General features: G+C 38.7%; 2 protein-coding genes across 4 annotated transcripts in view; both read left to right on the plus strand.

Moving 5' to 3' along the window:
• The window catches only part of NUP205 (nucleoporin 205), a 74930-nt gene extending 62022 nt beyond the window's left edge, over nt 1–12908 (plus strand). For all 3 annotated transcript variants that reach the window (XM_063447556.1, XM_063447557.1, XM_063447558.1), the window contains exons 32-43: nt 97–288; nt 794–915; nt 1134–1272; nt 1948–2074; nt 2548–2618; nt 4572–4700; nt 4876–5002; nt 7122–7288; nt 8594–8717; nt 9879–10004; nt 10333–10409; nt 12592–12908. In XM_063447556.1, the coding sequence (XP_063303626.1) occupies nt 97–288; nt 794–915; nt 1134–1272; nt 1948–2074; nt 2548–2618; nt 4572–4700; nt 4876–5002; nt 7122–7288; nt 8594–8717; nt 9879–10004; nt 10333–10409; nt 12592–12744 (1554 nt within the window). In that variant the 3' untranslated portion in view covers nt 12745–12908. The remainder of the gene's footprint in view (nt 1–96; nt 289–793; nt 916–1133; nt 1273–1947; nt 2075–2547; nt 2619–4571; nt 4701–4875; nt 5003–7121; nt 7289–8593; nt 8718–9878; nt 10005–10332; nt 10410–12591) is intronic.
• Nucleotides 12909–16855: 3947 nt separating this feature from the next.
• On the plus strand, nt 16856–20683 carry STMP1 (short transmembrane mitochondrial protein 1). The gene is made up of 3 exons (XM_063445298.1): nt 16856–17022; nt 18311–18364; nt 20256–20683. Exons 1-3 carry the CDS (start codon nt 17008–17010, stop codon nt 20328–20330), a joined length of 144 nt encoding a protein of 47 aa, XP_063301368.1. The 5' UTR covers nt 16856–17007; the 3' UTR covers nt 20331–20683.
• Nucleotides 20684–22877: the final 2194 nt, after the last annotated feature.

Below are 22877 nucleotides of genomic sequence, written 5' to 3' on the forward strand. Positions count from 1 at the left end.
TTGTTATATTGGAGATTTAACAAAACTGGTGATTTTTCATTGGCTTTCACTGCACTATTTTATCATTTTCTCACACATAATATATTACTTTTGTAGATGCTAGCGCTGGCCTTATTGGACCGGATCGTCTCCATAGATAAGCAGCAACAGTGGTTGCTATATCTTTCTAACAGTGGATACTTGAAGGCCCTCGTTGACAGCTTGGCTCAGGATGACATCACTTTGCAGAGCCTGATTATGCCACAGGCCCCGCTTCTGAAAGCTCTCTATATTTATGAATCCAAAATGGTAAGAAGTTTCATGGGTTGATAGAATAATACATAAAAACACAATGTTTGTATTATTAGAACACGAATATTGGCTGTATTTGTAGCGCTACCAGGTTTTGTTTACAATAAAATGAAGGATTCTACATGATGTTGCCTAAATCTGCTTGTTGTTTTGTTAATGGTTTTCCTTTTATTCATTTCATTCTGTGTCTGTTTGGGAGCGCTATGTGTTTTTTGTCATGAGCTTCAGCTCTTTACTTTTTATTTTTTATGCTGGTTGCTTCACTTACAAAGCAAAGGCTTCCTCTCGTTTGGCTGGAATTGCTGTTGTTTTGAACTGCTAGGCTCATACATTATTTTGTTGGACTTACCAGTGGTTACACATGAGTATTTTGAACTATGCCCTCTTATTTACGTTATTTTTATATAGTAAAATTCTTAATGAAAAAAAAAAATTCTACTTCTTATTCAGCAGGCCATTCTGAGTTTCTAACCATTTTTCATTTAATTTTTTTCCCTCTTAGGCATTTTTGACCCGTGTTGCTAAAAGTCAGCAAGGAGCCCTGGAACTTCTGAGGAGTGGGGTAATCATTAGACTAGCACAATGCCAGGTTTTCGACATGCGTCCAGAAACTGATCCCCGCGGGTTAGTACGAAATCTGTATATGACATGTGTTCTTTAAGTACTCAGTGTAGTAATTGCTTGTAAATTAACAAATAGAAATCAGAAGTAAAATGCACACCATCTCATAATATAGTATGCAGTAGACATATTATTTTATACAACATACTGAATAAAAAACCTCTCTGTGCTATATTTTACTATGTGTGATCTATATATATTGTTTTTGTTTTTATCTTCAGAGTATATGGTATGAGAGAAACGGCTGGTTTTATCCCTGCTCCAGTGGAAAGATACAGGCAAATTCTATTGCCTGCACTTCAACTGTGTCAAGTGATCCTGACTTCAAGTATGGCACAACATATGCAGGCAGCAGGACAGGTAAGATGATTATTATTTATTAAGTGTAGCACTCTACAATAGTTGGACTAACAAACAAGTAGGTCCAATAAGTACATTTTAACATACAGGAATGGAAGGTGGTATGAACCATGTTCAGTGAGCTTGGATTATAAGGGGAGTGAGGTTAGATGACACAAAAGGGTAAGGGGGGATATTTAGTTTATGTATGGAAAAGAGGATGGTTTGGAATTTAATGAAGTGATTAATTTTCACATGGGATTCTGGAGATCAACCTTGGTAGTTATCAGTTAGATTTTTTTTTTATAGGATTGAGTACGTTTATTATTTTACTGTGTGTAATTTTTCACTCTTGACAAGGTGACAACAACTTACAAGGTTATTTACTAAAGTGAGAAATGTTGGGAATTGAACATTTTTTTTTTTTATTTAAGCCCAAAATAGCTCATTTGGCTAAAATCTCCAAATTCTAAAATTTGTAATTCACTTTGATGTCCCAACAATTCTCAGTTAAGTGGATGTCCTTGATTGTATGTAAATAACAGGATATTCTTCTATACTCATCATGAATATGTCGACAGATGTGTAATTTCCTTGTTAACTTCCCCAATGCTGCTGACTGGAATGAGTAAATTCATAATGGTGTCGCCCAAAGCCAAGCAAGAGAATTAACATGATCTCCACTGTGTCTGGCAGGTGTTGCAGTTCCTGATTGTTCATTCAGACACCATACAGGCAATTCTCAGGAACCAAGAAGGAAGTCTGGGCTCCTTGCAGGAACTTGCTCTGCTGACTGGTGTAATCAGCAAAGCAGCCCTTCCAGGTGAGATTTGTTGGACATTGAATGAACAACTGAACTTTTTGGAAACTATTCGCCGAAGTTCATTTTTTTTATTGACTCACAAAATTTAGCTAATTTTAGTGTATTCAGATTTTACTTGGGTATCTCCACATGGCTAAATATGTACAGATTTCTAAAACTAGTTTGTTTTGGCTTAAGTGGCGACTTGTCTTTGTACTTGATTGAGGGAATGTCAGCACACCATGCATCTGTGTTGTTCAAAACTTAAAAGTTAAGTCAAGACAGGTCTCTTTTAGAAACATCATATACTTTGCCTGTACAGTGTAAATGACACTCCATGAGTGTCACGGAAAATTACATCATGCATAATTCTTTTTCTATATTACTGTAATATTCTTAATCAAAGCTTCCCTAATCTATTGGTTCTACCTCAACTTTTGAATCTAGAAGAACTTATTCCACTGTAGCATAACTTGTGGTTTTGTATATTGAAGGTGTTCTCAGTGAACTGGATGTCAACGATGGATCAGTTGTTGAATTACAAGGACATATTGGTCGTTTCCAGGTAATGTTTTGTTTAGTATCAAGTCAGTGTTTTTTTCTAATTCCCAAGCACAGTTCTAGTCTTTGGTCAATCTCTTAATGACATTCATACTTTTGATTCTTTTCTTTCTTGCCTTTGGGGCCATTTTGTTGTTGTTAAGATCAGGTAGGTTTTATAGTGGAATTATACCACAAGTTGCTTACTTAAGAGAAAGTTATAGTGCCACTATCAACACAGTATTCTTAATCTATATGTCTTGTCATCTTATTTTAGATTTATAAGCCCCCCTTTTTGTCTCATCTAACCTCATTTTAATAAAAAAACTTGCTTTTAATTGAGCTCCACAGCCAAAAAAAAGCCTACTTCTGCATCATAATGATGTTTAGTCTTTGTCCAATGAAACACTTCTCATAGATAGTGTTATTGTTATAGTGTTATAAATATTTTTTTATTTGCACTGTGGAGTTGTATTGTGTTTGACCTCATCACAATATTTTTTGTATCTACTAAGACACAAAGAGAAAGATAGAGATTGAATCTATTGCATCAATCTATATGACAGTGAGGTAGCTCATCCTTCCGAGGTCGATAAAATGAGTACCATCAATTGGGTAATAAAAACATCTATTACTTTTCAGCTGCCTATTTGGTTAATTCCGAAAGCGTGCTCTGAATAGCGCTTTGAGTCCCACTGGGAGGAATAAATTATTATTATTATTATTTTTTTTTTAATAGAAATTATACTTACCTAACAGAGCTTCACAGCTGCTTTTCAGTCTCCCTTTTTTGGTGAAGATTTTTCTTACAATCAAAATCCTAAAAAAGAAAACGAGCTAAAGTGTTATTTTTCTACCTTTCAGTCAATTATAAACATTATTCAGTAATTGAGAATTTTATATATCTAGAGAGAGAGAGAGAAAGAGAGAGTGTGTGTCTCTCTCTGTCTTGCTTTTTGGGGACTTATTTAGCAGATTTTGGCAGTTTTTGTCAATAAGTGGTTTAGAGTTTTTTTCGCCATAGAATTGGTTATGATTACTATTGAAAGTGATACTCTATGCACCATAACCACTACAGTGCATTGTTGTAGTTATGGTGTCATGACTCCCCTGGCTGACCGTAAGCTGTCAAACTATTTTGGGAACCAATAAAGCATGCTATGGAGTTATCAGGGTGCATAAATGAATAATAATCAGTACATTGGCAAAGAAAAATATATATTATTACTTAACAAGTAATACAATTAACTGTTTAGTGAGTGTGCCACAAAAAATTAGAACTATAAAAATATATTAGTACGATATTAGTAAAATATAGTACATTTTTTATATGAAATAAAATATATAAATTAGCTAATACAATTATAAAGTTAAATAATGACAAATTACAACTTTTGCATAAAAAAATTAAATAACACAAAATGCTATTTACAGTTCTGAAGTCTCCTGCAGTGTCCAGTCTTCTATCTTTTTTTCTCCCTATTGCCAATGTGAAAGATAACCATATTTCTCTCCATGATGGTTCCAGCAGGGAAAGGGGCTATGCTCTGGTTATTAGAGGTCAGTGTAGGTGTGCTCACAGCAGAACTTCCTGTATTGAGCTCAAGGGAACATTTCGGTGTCATCATGCTGAACGCAGGACACAGGCTGTAAAAAGAGCTGACTTGAATTTGGCCTCGAACCAGGAAGCTCCATCTAGTAATGCTTTTCTAGAGATAGTAAACATTCCTGTTTCTATGAAACCGCAATCATTTACGCTGCAGGACAAGAATGACAAGGTAACTGCAGAAATGGGTGCTTATAGTGTTCCTTTAAGTAACTTAAAAACGAATTCATATTTAATATGTTTTCCCGTCATGTTTTATTTAGCAACAGAACAACACTAAATATGTTGAGTTTTCAAGGAGCCTCAATTTCTTGGTTTGGCCAGTTTTTTCACGTTACAGCAAGTAATTGTAATACGTTTGCTTTTCTGCAGCGCCAGTGCCTTGGTTTGCTGAATCGTTTTGGTGGATCTGATAAACTACGCCAGCTCAGTTTACAGGATGATGCATCTCAGTCTGACAGAGTGAGCAAGAAAGATGATATGGAACTGGCCATTCAGCAGGTGACAATTCATTTTAACCTTAAGAAATGGACAAACTAACTTTGTCTTTTGTTTGTGGAAAAACAAATTGGTAGTAACATTCTGTGGCCGATCACTTTTCAAACCATGACACTGATATCTTTCCCTACTTTATTTCTAAATGCAAAGCTAACATGCCTGCTGACATTTTTCACAGATATGTTGCAATGTAATGGAGTACTGCCAGGCTCTCATGATGCAGAGCTCACCTACGTTCCAGCAAACTGTGTGCCTCTTCACACCCAGCCTCACAGAGACAGCCAGCAGGGATGGGCCAAGACCAGGTAAGACAAAGACATGTAATTTGGGGGGGGTGGAGTCTAGTATGGTCATATTAAACATACCTGTTCTACTTCTGGTATAAACCTCAAAGCAGATGGTTACATGAACCATCTTCTTGCCTTTTACACTTTGTGTAGTTTGGCTGTGTTTTACTAATAAAATCTGTTTAGATGGAATTATAAAAGACAAGCTGAGGACGTATTAAGGCCATACTTTATTGCTTTTTTCACATTCCTCCATTGGTGACTTTTGCTTACCACAAAACTTACTTTTGGTGACCACAAAATCTGAAGGTTGTCTTTCATAAAATCATGTGTTTGAGACAATTAAAAACTTCTCTAACCTGTGAATGAGGACATTTAGAGTGCTTTTAGTTTTTAGACATTTGTGCTTTTAGTTTTGACCTATTGGTTTAAAAAGGTTTGAATATATTCACCAGACAATTGCCAACAATAAGTTTGTGTACTCTAGTGGCATTGCTTTCCCAGTTCGGTGGAGGCACTTTGATACTGGGAAGTAGGGATTGACCGATATTGATTTTTTTTTTTAGAGCCGATACTGATAATCTGTGAACTTTCAGGCCGATAGCCGATAACTTACCGATATTCTGTACATTTACCATTTTGAAAAAATAGACTATTTCTAAAGGTAAATGCACAAAATATACATGCCACTTGTAGTGGATGCAGTGTGTTTAGACAGGGAAGCTGTGTCTGTTTGTGTAGTAAATCCAGTGTGTGTGTATATAATGAATGCAGTGCGTTTGTGTAGTGTGTATAGTGAGTGTTTGTGTAGTGTGCATATAATGAAAGCAGAGTGTGTGTGTTTGTGTAGTGTGTGTATAGTGAATGTAGTGTGTGGTGTGTATAGAGAATTAAGTTTGTGTGTAGTGTGCGTAAAGTGAATGCAGTGTGTTTATGTAGTGTGTGTGTGTGTGTGTGTGTGTGTGTGTATATATATACTGAATGCAGCGTGTGCGTTTATGCAGTGCGTGTGTGTGTATATACTGAATGCGGAGTGTGTGTTGTGTGTGTGTATAGTGAATGCAGTGTGTGTGTGTACACAGTGAATGCAGTGTGTGTGTGTGTGTGTGTGTACAGTGAATGCAGAGAGTGTGTGTGTATGTACAGTGAATGCAGTGTGTGTGTGTATGTACAGTGAATGCAGTGTGTGTGTGTAGTGTGTGTATAGTGAATGCAGTGTGTGTGTATAGTGAATGCAGAGTGTGTGTGTGTGTGTGTGTGTGTATATGAATGCAGAGTGTGTGTTTGTGTGGTGTGTGTATATGAATGCAGTGTGTGTGTGTTTTTGTAGGTATGTAATTTGGGTGTGGGGGAGGGCATTTTTTATTTTCTATTCTTGTAAAAAAAAAAAAACTTGGCCAGGGAGGGGGGATATGACAAACCCTGGTGGTCCTGTGGCATGGACTGTGCAGTTGGGGCTGAGCAAGCTCTTACCTTCCCTTCAGCTCCCCTGTTTAAATGTCGGTACTCGCAAGAGTTAGACGGGGGAGCTAAATGGAGCTGCTGGGAAGGTTAGTAAGAGCTTGCTGTGGGCCCCCCCAGGTCCTGGTATGAATTATCGGCCATATTGGTAACTTTATTGGCCGATACCGATTTTGCAGAAAATACAGAATATCGGCCAGACCGATAATCGGTCGATCCCTACTGGGAAGAGTACAATGAAGTTGTTTTGCAAAGTATATTTTAACATCTGTAATACACAAAAAGCAAACGACCTGATACCTGACCTAATTTTCCAATTAAACAACGGATAATGCTAGTTACATAATCTGGGATCACCCACAGCAAAAAAAGGTACTATAGCAACCAGTAATGCGCCTTTGTATAAGATTTATGTTACAAAAATCGCTTTGATACTATGAGGACAGTTATACAGTTTAATATGGATTTATTTGTAAACAATGTGAGTTTGGTACATAAAACTACTCACAGATTTAGCTTTGAATAAATGAGGTGCAAAATTATGGCCATGCATGCAAATACACTTCTCCCTTTATTGTCAGAATTTTTAGCTTGACTAGCTCATCTGTTCTTTACTTGTTATTGAAAACTGCTTGTTGACAATATTGCATAAGTCACAATTATATGTTGCTCCCAGACACACAAGTTACGATCCTTCCATCTTGGAGGCTGCCTAGCTTGGGAATTGTGCTGTACCTTTTGAAACAGAGTGCCAATGACTTCTTCACATACTATGACATTCACCGGCAGAGCGTCAGCAAGCTGCAGAATGTCGAACAGCTGCCACCAGATGAAATCAAAGAGGTATGTGAGTCTGAATACTGCAAGGAATACTATGTGTTCAACATTCCATTAAGGGTCTGTAATCTGTTACTGTATAAAAAGGTGTGGAAGATACTAGATTATAATAGGCTAAGTTTAATTAAAATCTAATCATTCAAACTGTATAAAAGTGGTGATTAAGTACCTCTTTCAAAAAGATTTAATTTTCATATGGGTTATATTTTTTTACAAGTTAAGAAAAATGGGGTTGACATTTCATTCTGTCACATAATTTTGCTTTAATTTATCAACCTTTTATACTGCATGCCACTGGTAGGATGAGATTCTGTAAATAATGGACAACAGAAATTCTCAAGGGATCTGTGTTAAAGAAACAATTTTGTATTGGCCACAGGGGGTTTAGGATTTCCCTAATAAGTATGCAGTAGTACGAATCTTAGCATTATGCTTCTCCTGGATGACGATAGTGGGATTTATTTTGAATTTAAGTTAATGTGCCCTTAGCTTTCAAATGTTAAGCCATTTGAACAAAGGCTGCTACTTAGAACAAAATGTTTGTCCCTGTTGAACTTGCATAGCATAATAGATCCCTTTATCTCAGTAGAGAATTCCTTTTTCCAAACTGCAACAACACTGCAACCCTTTTCCAGCCTGCAAGATGCTGAGTTACAAAGATTTCTGCATTCTTATATTAAGGGTTCTCTGGTTAATTTAATATACACATCTGACCCCTGCAGAATTTCGTACAACATATTAAAATAACACTTTAATGTTAATATATATATATATATATATATATCACCAGGCCGTGATGTTTGTGAAAAATCTATGGTCTTAAGGAGGAAGTGCCTGTACTGGTTGTCTGACAGTCACTATACAGATGTTTTAGGCAAAGTGTAAACATTGTCAGTCCAAATGGACTTCAAGATTAGTGGTTTTGGTGCTAAGAATGTCCCTTGCGCACCTTATCAGTAGTCTTATTAAGTTTATATCTGTTGTTTAATGCTTATGGACAACTTGCCTGTCATTTGACCTATTATGGGAACCATGTTACTATATACAAACAGTTGATTTACCTATTGTTTTGTGGCCAATCAAAAATAAAGTGCTTTCTCTCTGTGGGACAAATTTTGCCTTGAATTCTGTACTGTGTGATGGTGATAAAAAAAATATAAAAAAAGATGGTATGAGGAGGTCCCCAAGATTTGCCAATGTGTATATGACTTCAAAAGGTGTATAGTCATACTTTGTTATAATTTTGTACAAAAATGTTTATTGGAAGCCTTATTTATTTCCTCAATTTCTTTTTTTATTTCTTTACTGTAGTTGAGTCTGTCTGAGATGCTTATCGGGGTAGACAAAATTTCCACCACCCAGAAGTATGCTTTGGCACGGCGGCGACTAGTTAAACTCATCAACCACAAAGCCAAGTTGCTATCAGTTTGCTCATGTATCCTTTTTATTTCTTATTAATTGATTAGGGTAGTTTGAGAATTGTGAATTGGAAGGGTAAATCATCCCAATGCAGGAATCTTTCAAAGTGTGACCATTTTAATCACTCTTGCATTTGTTTTTTTTGTGTGTGTGGGGGGGGGGGGGTGGGGGGGGGTCGCATTGACTATAACACTAGTGAAAAGTCTTGAGTGAGATCTCTGAAATCATAGGAGCAGATTTACTAAACACTGAAACAACCACATTGCAAACATAGGCTAAAATAATTCAGCTGAAAAAAGTTGACATAATGTGAACTGCAATGTAAACCTAAAATTAGCATTTTGGTTATCAATTAAATTTCTTGAATATTTGTTCTTAAGTTTTCGGTCTGGAGACTGATTAGACAGGGGCGATTATAGAACTTAAAAACCGCAGGTTCCTCTACAAACCTAGATGTACATGTTACACATTCACAGTCAAGTAACTAGACAACTAAACTTGGCACAGTTTGTTCATGTAAAACGGGTGCTAACCATATAGAGGCATTCCTAGCATGCCACATAATCCATTAAATATATGCAAAAGGAAGCACACCAAAACATCTCCAAATATAAGTGAATACTTTATTGAATAATGAATAATACAAAAATACAAATACCACGTAAACTCAAATTATGACAGATGCTATTATTAATAAGCAATGCAGTAGAATTACGATATAACACTTACTCAAAGTCTCCAAGTGCTGGGCACATGTAAACCCCAATGTTTCAGCAACTAAGAATGTGCCTTTCTCAACACAGACACGCACTCTTACAAATATAAACAGATTTACACACAGACACTAATTCTTTTATTCTAATTAATTATTCACTCTCTCCTCCCTAAATGCTGATTGCAGAGCCTGTCCAGTATACACACTACAGACTGATGGACTTCCTTTTCAGTATGTGCACTACAGACTGATTGAACGTCCAGCCCAGTGTATGCACTAGACTAGATACTGCTAGGATGTCCTGCACAGGCTGGGCAGTATGTACCACTGTTCTGTCTATTTATGACTTTGTATATGCCTTGGAAACTAGTTGGTCCTGGTGTATGCACTTGAGAATGTTTGGAGGTCCTATGGGTCATGTGTCTGTTTCTCTCTATTTTCCTTTACTCTTTACCTACGTAGATATTATAGAAACATGTTTGTTCATTCTCTGGCGACATCTTGAGTATTATCTTCTTCACTGCACCCCCAGTGATACCCAGGATACACTTTTCTCAGATACTTCCTTTGGCAACAAACAATTTCAAGGCAAGTATTTTTATGATATAAAAATGTTTAGTAAAATGTAACAGATACATAAATAATGATCAAATGAAAAGCAGAAAGATAATCCAATTCAAGTATTCAAGCTTTATTTGCCAAATCCTTTTTTTTAGTTCAAGACTGTCTGGTGCTGGTCAGGAGTTTAACGCCCACTAATCCCTGGCAGACCTCAACATGTATGTCCCATTACAACTGTGAGATTAAAGGAATGCTAAGCTAAACCACCCAGAAAGTAAAAAAAATAAAAAAAAGATGCATAACAGTGAAGTATTTATTAAGGGAAAATAATTACATATCTGTGATTTTTCTGCAGATTCTCTTCGTACATTTCCCAATGCTGACTTAAGGAACATAGGACAGAACAAAGTGAGCCAGCAAGACATTGACTTGGTAAGTGATTTAACCCCTTAAGGACACATGACGTGCCTGACATGTCATGATTCCCTTATTTCAGAAGTTTGGTCCTTAAGGGGTTAAAAACCTTTTTTTTAGATTCAACATGCATTATTTAAAGGGTAATTTACTAAAGTAAATTTATATGTGAACTTTAAATCCCTAATTTGTCTTATGATATCTCTTTACAGCGTTAAAATTTTAGTGAAAATCCTAGAGTCTTTATGTTTATCTTTGTGAAATACTTGTTTATGAGGGGATGACCGAGATGCTTTAACGCAAAATGGAAAGAGCTATATCATTCTTTCTATTTTATACTTCCATTTCCTCAACATGTAAATTGTACATTTTATAGATAATAAAATATGTAGATTTTATCAGATCTCTCTCCACTTGTCTCGTGCCTTCTCTAACACACATCTTCAACTGCTCGCTCTCTTCTGGCATCGTCCCTGCTGACCTTAAACATGCCACTGTAGTACCTATACTAAAAAAACCATCCCTCGACTCATCCACCCTCTCTAACTACCGTCTCATATCCCTGCTCCCTTTTTCCTCAAAGCTTCTGGAAAGGCTTGTCTTTACCCGTGTGTCTCATTTCCTCAATTCCAACTCTCTCCTTGACCCCCTTCAATCTGGCTTCCGCCCTCTCCACTCTACAGAGACTGCCCTTATCAAAGTCACTAACGACCTAATCGCAGCTAAATCCAAAGGCCACTACTCCATACTAATTCTTCTTGACCTCTCAGCGGCCTTTGACACCGTTGATCATGCTCTCCTTCTTCAAACTCTTCAATCACTTGGTCTCTGTGACTCTGTCCTCTCGTGGTTTTCCTCTTATCTCTCCCAACGCTCATTCAGTGTCTCCTTTTCTAATGATACCTCCTCCCCTCGCCCTGTCTCGGTTGGAGTTCCCCAAGGCTCCGTCCTTGGTCCCCTTCTATTTTCTCTTTATACTGCCTCTCTTGGCAAACTTATTACCTCTTTTGGATTCCAACACCTGTACGCTGATGACACCCAGCTATATCTCTCCTCCCCGGACCTCTCCCCTGCCGTCCTGCAACATGTCACTGCTTGCCTTTCTTCCATCTCTGACTGGATGTCCTCCCGCTTTCTGAAACTCAATCTCTCAAAAACTGAGCTCCTTGTCTTTCCTCCTCCTAATACTGATCCTCCTCTTTCACTCTCCCTTCAAGTTTGTGGTACCAACATCAGTCCATCCTTGCAAGCGCGCTGTCTTGGCGTCAAACTTGACTCTGGTCTCACCTTTGAGCCTCACATCCAGCATGTTGCCAAATCCTGTAGATTCCATCTTAAAAACATAGCCCGCATCCGCCCCTTTCTTGCACCAGATACTACCAAGGAGCTTGTCCATGCTCTGGTAATCTCCCGCATGGATTACTGTAACCCTCTCCTGTTTGGTCTTCCCAAAAGCCGTACTGCACCCCTACAGTCCGTAATGAACGCTGCTGCTAGACTGATTTTCCTCTCTAGTCGTTTCTCTCACACCTCACCCCTCTGCCAGTCCTTACATTGGCTTCCTGTATGCTATAGGAGTCAATTCAAGGTACTAACTCACACCTATAAAGCACTGAACAACTCTAGCCCCTCTTATATCTCCTCACAGATCCATAGGTATGTCCCTTCTCGGTCTCTCCGCTCTGCCCGTGACCACCTCCTGTCCGTTGTCCGCACTCGTACGGCCAACTCGCGCTTGCAGGACTTCTCGCGGGCAGCTCCCTTCCTATGGAATAGCCTGCCTACCGCCATCAGACTCTCCCCTAGTCTTGCATCTTTTAAGAAGTGCCTTAAAACCCATCTCTTTAGGAAAGCATATGGCCTCCAAGACTAACCCTTACCTCACATACCTGTCTCTTGCCCTCTCCTAAAGGGCAGTCCACCTTATTTGATTGCAAATTCCTGTCCTAATGTGTTTTACACCCACCTCCTATAGAATGTAAGCTCGATCGAGCAGGGTCCTCTTCAACCTATTGTTCCTGTAAGTTTATTTGTAATTGTCCTATCTATAGTTAAATCCCTTCTCATAATATTGTAAAGCGCTACGGAATCTGTTGGCGCTATATAAATTGCAATAATAATAATAATAATAATAATAATAATTGTAATATGCATTCTAGTTAAGATATGGTGAATTCTAACTATTTTTTTATTTTCAAAGCTTCAGAGGGAAGGAGCAAACAGCTTTGGGGAGTCGCTGCAGAAGAGACTATTGGATATTGAAGGGCTGTACTGTAAAGGAAGATCTCGTCACAGCTTTATCCAAGCCCTAGTCAGGAGGATACGAGGCCTCTTAAGAGTATCGAGGGGCTAACCCTATCTGATAACAGACCACATGCGCAATTATTCTGTATCTAAGTTATGGACAATAGACTTTTTTTCACTTTTTGGGAAAATTCTAAATGAGCAAATATTGTTTGTGACATTTTTTTTTATACTGCCACTTACAAACCGATTAAAAATATTTACAATTTTGGACTCTACAGTAAATTGTCATTACTGATCAAGTTCTTGGTACTATATAAAGTTTTTGTTTTTATTTGAATCTCCACAGTCCTCTGGAAGTTTATTAGCAGTGCATTTCCTCCAGTTCAAATTGTTCAGGCTGTTTCTTCTTGATGCTTGATCATGTGCTGAACCTTTTAATCACTTTTTGGAGTTTATCCACTCATCCTTGAGTTGTGGTGAAACATCAACCAGCTTTTAAAAATTGAATTAAAAAGAGAGTGAGATTGTCCAGCATCATTTAGGGGATTTTGAGTCTGTTAGCATCCAGGAAGTGTCTGTCAGACAGCCGCTAGAGGCAGGCAGTGTTAGTTTTGCAAGGTAATTATTGCAGTTTCTCAAAAACTCCAATGATTTACATTGCAAGACTAAGTTGGACAGGGACACTGCACTCAGATTATTTCAATGAGATGACGTGGTCTCTGTGACTATAGTGTCCCTTTAAGCTATTGATCCCAAAATATTGCAGATCTCTCATAGGTCATGGCTTTACTTTGTTGTGATAAACCAGAACTATACATGTTCTACCATACATTGCATAATACATGGTTGTCATTGCTATTTTACTCAACTTTATGTAATTCCAGTTAATTTTCTGTCATGTTTCAATATTTTTTGGTTAATCCATGATTTCCAAATTCCACTCCATTCCTGCATAGTTTTCCTCATTTCCATCAGTACTTGTAGAGCATGATTATGAACTTCCTACTTATGTCATGCAAGTCACTCTCCTTTCTGAGAAATTAACCTGATAGTCCTCTGACAGACTAGTTGCTTAAATAAACAATTTATAAACTTGCACAAATGTGTACATTCACAGCACAGTTTCTCCAAATTCAGGAGACATTTTCACGCTTGGATGGGTGACAGAAAAGCTATGTTTCTCTAAAATGATATAAGGAGTTTGGCAGCTGTGAATTTCCGTAAACCTAATGAATATTTAGATGACTACAGCATATTTGGATCCACCCACATAGCCCTGTCCACAGATGGCAGTTTTATATATCTTATATCCCTCAGGTCACACAAACCTCTAGTGAGGTTTTTTTCTTTAAAGCTCATATCAAGAGATGGTTAAAATCATGCCGAAGTATTGTGTAGAATTCAAAATGTTTTCCACCATTCTGACCTTTTCATTGTTCATATAGTTTGAATATAATACATAAATAAACTCTGTACTAGAAAAATACACTGTGCAGTGAAATGTTGTGGGACACTGGGGAGCAAACCTGGGATTATGGGACAGCAACTCCAAACTAGGACTGTTGGCTGTGAAATATGGCTTTGTAACAATCTATGCTAATTATCAGGTATAATAATTATATGCAATAGAAAAGCATAAATGGATGAGAAAATTTAAAAACAAAAAAAATATATTTTTACTTTTTAACAAAGATTAAAAGTAAAAAAAAGACAAAAGCATCTACCAAGTAAATGTGAACTTGTTAAAATGTTTGAAAGTCTATACAAAACTGCTTTATATTTCATAAAGTGGAGATCTACTGAAAGCTTTTCTGACCAACTCCCCTCGAGCCGCTGGAGGTTTTCCCGGCCACCTTTCTAATGCTTGCTGCTTAATGTTTGTCATCACTGTTATTGGATAAGCACCTATCATTGTTTTGGCTGCCTGTCCTCACATGCATCGCTCCGCTTATCTTCTCAAGTTTTTTTGCTCCTTTGTTCCCGTCTGATGCTTGTAGCGGTGAGACTTGCACACGCATACTTTCACTATGATGCCCTCGAGAGCTGCTGATTCGAAGTTGTAGCTCTGGGGCTGTACCCTACTGTGATCATGGAGCCTATGCATCTAGTTTTTGAGGAAGGCATGGAGAAAATTGTGCCTGCCACAGAGAGCCATGAGGAGCAGAGCAAAAGAAGCCCCTGGCAGACCGGTAGCTGTGAGGAAGTGTGGTACCTGCCATGAATGGCCATGGATGGGAGAGACATAAAGTGGCATCCATTTTGCCATACTGGAGCTGTGGAGGTGCAGAAGATGGTTGGAGACTCTAGGTGGGCGATCCTGTGGACTGGCAAACCTTTGAGTTCCCGCTTTCTATAGACACCCTTATTGCCTGCGTGTGCTTGTCCATCAGTGTTAATTTTGGCAGCACATTTCATTTTAGTTATAGGATCACTATAAACGGGTTTGTTTTCCTGACACTATGTCATCCTTGGGAGACCCTCATCCTCAGGGTCCCCTTCCTGTGGCGCTGAAGGGGTTAAACCCCTTCAGCAGCTTTCTCAATGCTTTCCTACGGATGTTCTGCACGCTGGGAGCGAATTTCGTATCCAGTGTTGCAGAAGCGCCTCTACCGGCTGTCAGGAAGACAGCCACTAGAGGTTGGATTAACCCTGCTATGTAAACATAGCAGTTTCTCTGAAACTATGTTTACATGTGAAGGGTTAAAACCTGAGGGACTTGGCACCCAGATCACTTCATTGAGCTGAAGTGGTCTGGGTGATTACAGTGTCCCATTATGTATAGTTTGTATTTTAGTCATCTGATTTTTTTTTTTTTTTTTGTCTTGTTTTAGTCAACCAAATTAACACTCTTCATTGTTCTTTTAATGTCTTGAGCTGGGGAAAGGGGGGGGGGGGCTTGTTCTTAATGTTTATTTTTACTTTTTATTGGCAGCGCATGCTCGGAATGGGACCCTCAGAGTAACCAAGACACAGTTCTGCTACCTCATGTACTTAAAGGGACACTCCAGGCACTCGGACCACTTCTGCCCATTGGAGTGGTCAGGGTGCCAACTCCCACTACCCTTAACCCTGCAAGTGTAATTATTGCAGTTTTCATAAACTGCAATATTTACCTGGCAGGGTTAAGTCCTCCTCTAGTGGCTGTCTATTAGACAGCCACTAGAGGACACATCCATGTTTATAGAACACGAAAAGTGTGCTATTACGATGCCGGACGTCCTCACGCTATGTGAGGACCTCCAGCGTTGACGAAATCCCCATAGCATTATTCAATGCTTTCCTATGGGGAGGTCTAATGCGCGTGCGCGGCATTATAGTGCATTAGGTCTACCCCATCCGCCGGTCACGCATGCGCAATAGGTCTTCCCCGCTGGCTGACGTCAGTGGGGGAGGAGCGTAGGCGGAGCCTGACCCAGCGCCGAGGGACATCGGCTCTGGATACAGGTAAGTCACTTAAGGGGTTTTAACCCCTTCAGCAACTTGGGATGGGGGTGGGAGGGAGAGGGGACCTGCAGAGCCAGGAAAACGGTTTGTTTTCCTGGCACTGGAGAGTCCCTTTACAAGTGGCACTCACACAGGCTAGCATGTTAATTTAGACTGGAAGAAAGGCATTTTCACCTACAGCAGAGGAAATGTTTTTTTTTTTTTTACTGTAAGAACAATAGATGTGGAATTTGTTACCTAAGAGGTTGTCCTGTCAGATTTCAAGAAAGAAAAAAAAAAAGCCTACTTTTTTTTTTTTTTTAAACAGAATGATGTTGATTCAAGGAGATGTCCGATTGCCACTATGGAGTCAAGGGGGATTATTTCTCCTTTTTGCAGTATAATTGGAATTTGCTTCAATTTTTTTTTTTGGTGCCATCTTTTAGATAACAGCATAAAAAGGTGTGTGTGTGTGAGGGCAGGCAGTAACCATGTTCCTGGCAGTGAGAGCTCCCAAGACAGACAGCACCCCTGCTCTGCAAACATTATCTCTGCCCTGTGCAGGCAGACACTCACATTGCTTTGCAAAGCTATACAGTTCAACAGACTGTGTGCGGTGACAGCTCAACAGATACTAGTGCTGCTGTGTGCAATGATTGGCAGACGGTAGCCCAGCTCTACTTCCTGTAACACCGTGTACCATGTGAGCAGTCATGTGACCGCAGTACTAGAACAGCAGGCCCTGCCTTAACATTAGCAAAAATGTGAACAGTCGCTCAGTTACGTCACAGGAAGTGAATGCTACGGAGAAGGCGGAAGTGTGTGCAGTTTAATCCTTCTGTTTCGATTAGTTCGCAGTCACGTAAACGCGGTGACGTCACCCGGCTTGTGCCCTGGTGGGAAGTAGCGTGTCCTGAGAGTTGCTCTAGAGGAGATCATTGCCATTATGTTGCAGTTTATAGTAAGTATGGTTTATCCTGTGTGTGACCTCCATAGCAGCAGAGAGCAGCTCGCCCTGTGTGTTAGGATAGAGTCACTCCTGATACAGGACTATTATTATTATAATAAGACATTAGTGGGTGGTGCTGGCAGTAAGTTATCTGTCTTTATAATTACCAGACACAACAAGAAATACCATGGTTAATACAGGAGTGGCAACACCTCACTCAACCCGACATTTATAATAACACACAAACAACCTTCCCAGGGTCATTCACTGAATCAAATAATAGAATTCCAAGGACAAAATATGGGACAGCATTGCTAATCAGGAATAATTCACCAAGTCCTGCTGTTAAGTAATTCATTTTATTCCTAACAATTCACTGTTTACATCACAATACCAAGGGATACAATCTAATTATGTTCTAATACCTGCAATGCATCTTCATCTGGCCATGATAAAAAAACCAAAAAAAAACCTAATGGATGTACGCAGTTATATGCTCGCCAATGTGTTTGGTTGTGTCTAGATGTCTTTGTGTTTTTCTATTCGTGGGTTTTTTTGGGGGGTTTTTTTTTTGTGTTTCTAAATGTTTTTGTTTTTTTTGTTTTTTCCTGACTGGCTTCCCCCCCACACACACAGATGTATTAATGATCAAACATACAATTTGTATCCATGCAGACCCTGTATAATCATATGAATCATCTGGCAACATATATAATGGTTTTTTTTTAACATGGGTTTTATATATGTGTACCTGTGATTTCTCACACACACACACACATATGTGTACACGGACAAAGAATGCTACACATTTACACAGAGGTAGCATTTTTTATTTATATTTGCAAAGAGATAAACAGTCACATATGTAGTGCATATCTGTTGACATACATAAGTGCACAAAATATATGTAAAGCTTTTCATTTAGGGATTTATTACAAAAATGCTAAATTGTAGTGAACGGAAAACCAAATTGCTGAAATTCTCGCTAAAAGTTGAAGTTAAAGATTTGGAAAAAGTCTGCAATTCAGCTGAATTTACAGATTGACTATTTTTTTGAAAATAGTACCATACATTCTGGAGTCATTTATGATCTACTCAACTGCTGTGAGATTCTAAAATAACTAGCACTTGACCATTAAGACAAAATGTTTGAGACACATATAGATAAGAGTCAAAAGTCAGAAACCACCCAGATATGTATGTTACAGGCAAGAACCTTACAGCTATCATGGTGGGTCTAGAAGTTCATTTCACAACGTATATTTTTAATAATTTTTTATTTTTTTTCTTCTTCTTCTAGTTGGGATTTGCCTTTGGGAATGTGGTCGGCATGTATTTGGCCCAAAATTATGAGGTAAAGTCTCTTCACATCTGCTCTTTTACACACAAAGATAGAGAACAGGCACAGACCAGCTATGTATTTCAATATACAGGTGGTCCTCATTTAGCAACCTACTTGTTTTACGACGACTCTCACTTACGACCAGGCATAAGTGCGAGCCATCGTGGGGATTCCCTGCTCTAGTGCGCATGTCTATGTTTGGGGAAACTTCCCCGAACATAGACGAATGCACCAGAGCAGAGAATACCTCAAATCTATGTTCAGGGAAGTTTCCCAGAGCAGGGAATCTCTTAACTCCTCACCGACCAATTTGTTCTACAACCGGCTTTTAGGAACGGAACCCAGTCGGTAAGTGAGGAGTGTCTGCTCTATTGAAGGCACAATGGTTTGGATTTTTCCAACATTTGGAATGAGTTCGTTTTTGTCTATTGATAGGACTAGCAAGATTTCAGATCTTTGTGGTCCAAAATGGAGATGAACCCCTTGGAGGGGCTTGGACTTATTCATGGCACTTTGAACGTACACAATCCAGCTTTAAAGGGACACTCTAAGTACCCAAACAACCTTTGCTTCCTAAAAAAGAATTGTGTTAATTAGAATTGTCTTTATCTTATGCTCTGTTAATGACTTACTTAGTTGTGTGGGGATAAAGTTCAATTAGCAGAGCATTAGACTTCTAAAGAAAACAAGATCTGATTGAAAAGAAACGGTTTTGTTTCATGGAGACTGTGTAAGTCACAACAAGGAAAGGTGTTAGGGTTTTATAAATCGAATTACCAAAAGTGGAATTCTAATATGGCAGGTAATTAAGAGGTGAGACTGCAGGGGCATGATCTGTACCAGGGGTGCCAAAAAAGCAGGTCCTCTGATGCTGTAGAACTACGACTCCCATGATGCATTGCATGCCTTTGGAATGCCTTTGAATGTCAAAGCATCATGAAAGCTGTAGATTTAAAAAATGTAGGTGTACCTTTTGGGCAATCATGGTCTAAAAGAATTTCTTAATTGAACTAAAGTTGTATTTTTGCCTAGTGTGTATGTTCTTCTATAAAGATTTGGCACATTTTCCTCTGATCAGGTTTTTTGAAAGATACATGAAGACCGAAACCCAGTATTTTAAGGTCCAGTTATGGTTTGAAGCTTACTATAGTCTTAAAGGGACTCAGTCACACACAAAAATTTTAAATGAGATTTTCAAAAATAATCTTTATAAAATGCTTATATTGACTGCATTTCCCTGTCATTAAAATTCCAACACAATCAAAAGATATCATAGGACAAAGTAATCTTGTGGCAGAGACTCAAGTTGACAAAATTGGGAAAGACAGAGCTTGCGCCATCAATTTTTTGTAGTTACCACAGCTCATCGAAAGACTTAGTCTATATAGACTCCTGCAGTCTTCCAAAGACATCAGGATTATACTTTCATGCATAGGCGAGAGTACTGGACTAACATGGTCTCCTGACGTATGATGCTCTAGAAATTGAAGAAAGAAGATGGCTGGAGACAGGGCAAGGTGCAGATTTTAATAGGAAATACTTTTTTAAAGCAGTAGTTTAAAAAAACAAACAAAAAAAACACACTGGTCTTTTGCACTTGCAAACGCTATTATAGGAAACCAAAATGTTTTCCATTTGTCCTTGTGGCAGTCTTTTACTCCTATTCTGTTCTATTTCGACATATATCATTTTGTCACATTAGCTTGCAATTTTATAGTATTGAGGGAGTCTCTCATTGTAGATTTGGTGGCCAAACGTTATATTGAAATATTTTGTCAAGCCTATCCTTGGGAGGTATAAATATGTTAACCCATTGAACCTGACTTTTTATTCTGCTTAAATACACATGTATGTATATTAACTTGCTGAGGTTTATGATATATTTTATGTATTGTTTGCTTAGGTTCCAGATATATCCAAAAAAATCGAGAACATTAAAAAGGATTTGGAAGCTAAGAAAAAGCCACCAAGTGATTGACCTTAGTACATAATCTTGATCGGTCTAATTCATGGATTCCACGGTTTATGGAAAAGCTAGGGGTGGTATATGAATGCATCTGGACATCTCAGAGGTTTCCCTTGTACTGCTGCATTAGACACTACTTTGCAGGGTGAAATGGATGGAATTGTCTTACCAGTATTCTCATCTAAAGTTGGATATGATCCAATGAGGCCTTTTTTTGGTTATGTAACTCAATACATAGAATTTCAGATTTGATGGCTTGCAGTATATCAAGAGTGCTTGCAACAGTAGTATGTGGTCTCTTGACAATCATTTTTATAGTGGCTTATAGCTTTAATAGGAGTAAATAAAATCTATATTTGAGTATATGAGAATGTGTTGTTTTTTTGAGTTTCAGTTTTGCTAAAAGTGCCATCAGACTGTACTAGTAGTCTTGGCAGCAGAAAAGTTCAATGTTTGTGGCTTTTTTTTTTTTTTTTTTTTATTTAGTGGCACCCTAACACCGTTCCACTGTGATGATTCAGAGGGTTGTTTAACCATGTTATCTTGAGTTTTCAGCCAATAGATTTGCTCCAAAACCACAATTGATATCAGTAATGCAGAAGTAGAGATTTCTACTATAGTGATGTCTGTAAATAGAACTAATGTGAGTGTCAAACCATTAAAAAATGATTTAACACTGAGATAGTGCCAGTGGATTCTTGGCACCATAACCTCTACAGTGCAGTTTAGTAGTTATGGTGCTTAGATTGAGACTTTAATGTTATTTATTATGCAACAGTTGAAGAATGCATAAAAGCACTAAGTATTTTTACAATTCTCATCCCCATCAAAATTAAGCCCCAAATGCCTCTCCAAGAATCTACTTTCAGAAGTATTAAAAAAATCTTAAAGTGTGTAATATTTTAACAATGTATACAGATAAATTGCGATGAAATTAAAATGCATTATCGTGTATATTATAGTGTCTATATATCCACCAAAAAGCGCACACTTGACTGGAAATATGCTTCAAATAATTTGTTGGGCTTTATTTCTCCCCCCTTTTCCCTTTCTTGCAAACCCTGTTTTAGTATATGCTTGCTACATATAGACTGTTGGTCCTTTTTGATTCAAATGTATTGTTTCATTACTTTTATCGCATGGCTCAAGAAATCCCATGTTGCCATGGCGACTAGGAATTTTGTCCTGACACCCGGGTGCTTGTCAGCCCCTCGAAGCAGCCGGTTGAGGGAGAATGGAGGCAGGTGGCAAGGGAGCTGTGATCTTCTTTTTCTGCTCTCTCACGCACCCTGCTGTGATGTGGGTAGCCGGAATATAACATCAATCCAGCCCTGGCATCCCTAAACGACGTGTGACGGAGCAGAACAAGAAGAGTTTGATGATTACTTCAACCACATTGGACCTCAGGGAAGGATCCTCCCAGCTCTCCCAAAAGTAGGGAGGCTGGGAAGGTAAATTAGAATAAAACATATGATCAGAATTTGTGAGTGTGTGTGTGAGAGAATATGTGTAACCATCAGTGTGTGTATGTCTGCTAGTGAGTGTGTCTTTTTAGGGGACTGGCTCCCCTCCGATCACAAATGTGTTTTTAATCATTGGTTTTTTTTTTCCCACGCCGTGCCTGTCTTGTAGCGGCTGACCCACCACTATGGCTTAAATCAGGGGTGCCCAAAAGTTAGATTCCCCGATGTTTTAATACTGAAGCTTCCATGATGCTTTATCATTTTAAAGGCATCCCAAGCATCATGGTAGTTATAGTTCTACAACATCTGGGGATCTATCTTTTGGGCAGCCCTGCCTTAGATCATGCGTGGCAAAATGCTGCGCTGCGTTAATCAGCATCTCATAGAGATACATTGAATCAATGGGGAACATTCAGCGCCTCCATGCAGAGCGTGGTGATGCTGAACATAGGTGTTAGGAAGCATCTCTAGGGCCATCTGAGTGACTGCCACTGGAGGTGTTACTGGTCAGCAGTTAAATAAAGGCAGTGTTTACATTGAAAAGCCTGGAGAGACAGGCTGTAGACACTAGAACTACTACATTAAAGGGACACTCCACTGCCAAAATACAAAATAAATCACTGTTTAGTAGATATGTCCCAAATGAAAACTTTTCTATCCAAAAACAGCATACAAAAACTGCAGATCTCTTGTCTGCAGCCTTTGCAATCTCTCCTCTTCTAACCCCACCCAGACTTTCTGTGGCTGTTCAATCAAACTTCCCAATGCAGCTCAATGCACGTCTTTGCACGTCACGTGCTCTAAGCAATTGCTGCCTCTTGAGTTCAGTATAAACAAGCTAACCAAACTAGGATGTAGCAGGACCGTCTGTCTGATTGAAAAGCCAGGGGGATGTTACCAGTATAATCTACAAAAATGTTAATTTCTATGAGAAATCTGCACTTTTTGCAAAATGACTAACTCTTCACACAAATTTTCACCAAGCTATCGTTCTTTAGTGGTCTGGAGTGTCCCTTTAAACCAAGCATGTCAAACTCGCGGCCCACAGTGGACCTCCTTGCGGCCCGGCGAGCCGCACGTACATGCCTAGTGTAAA

Source organism: Pelobates fuscus, chromosome 3 (assembly GCF_036172605.1).
Source record: "Pelobates fuscus isolate aPelFus1 chromosome 3, aPelFus1.pri, whole genome shotgun sequence".
NCBI classification, from domain to species: domain Eukaryota; kingdom Metazoa; phylum Chordata; class Amphibia; order Anura; family Pelobatidae; genus Pelobates; species Pelobates fuscus.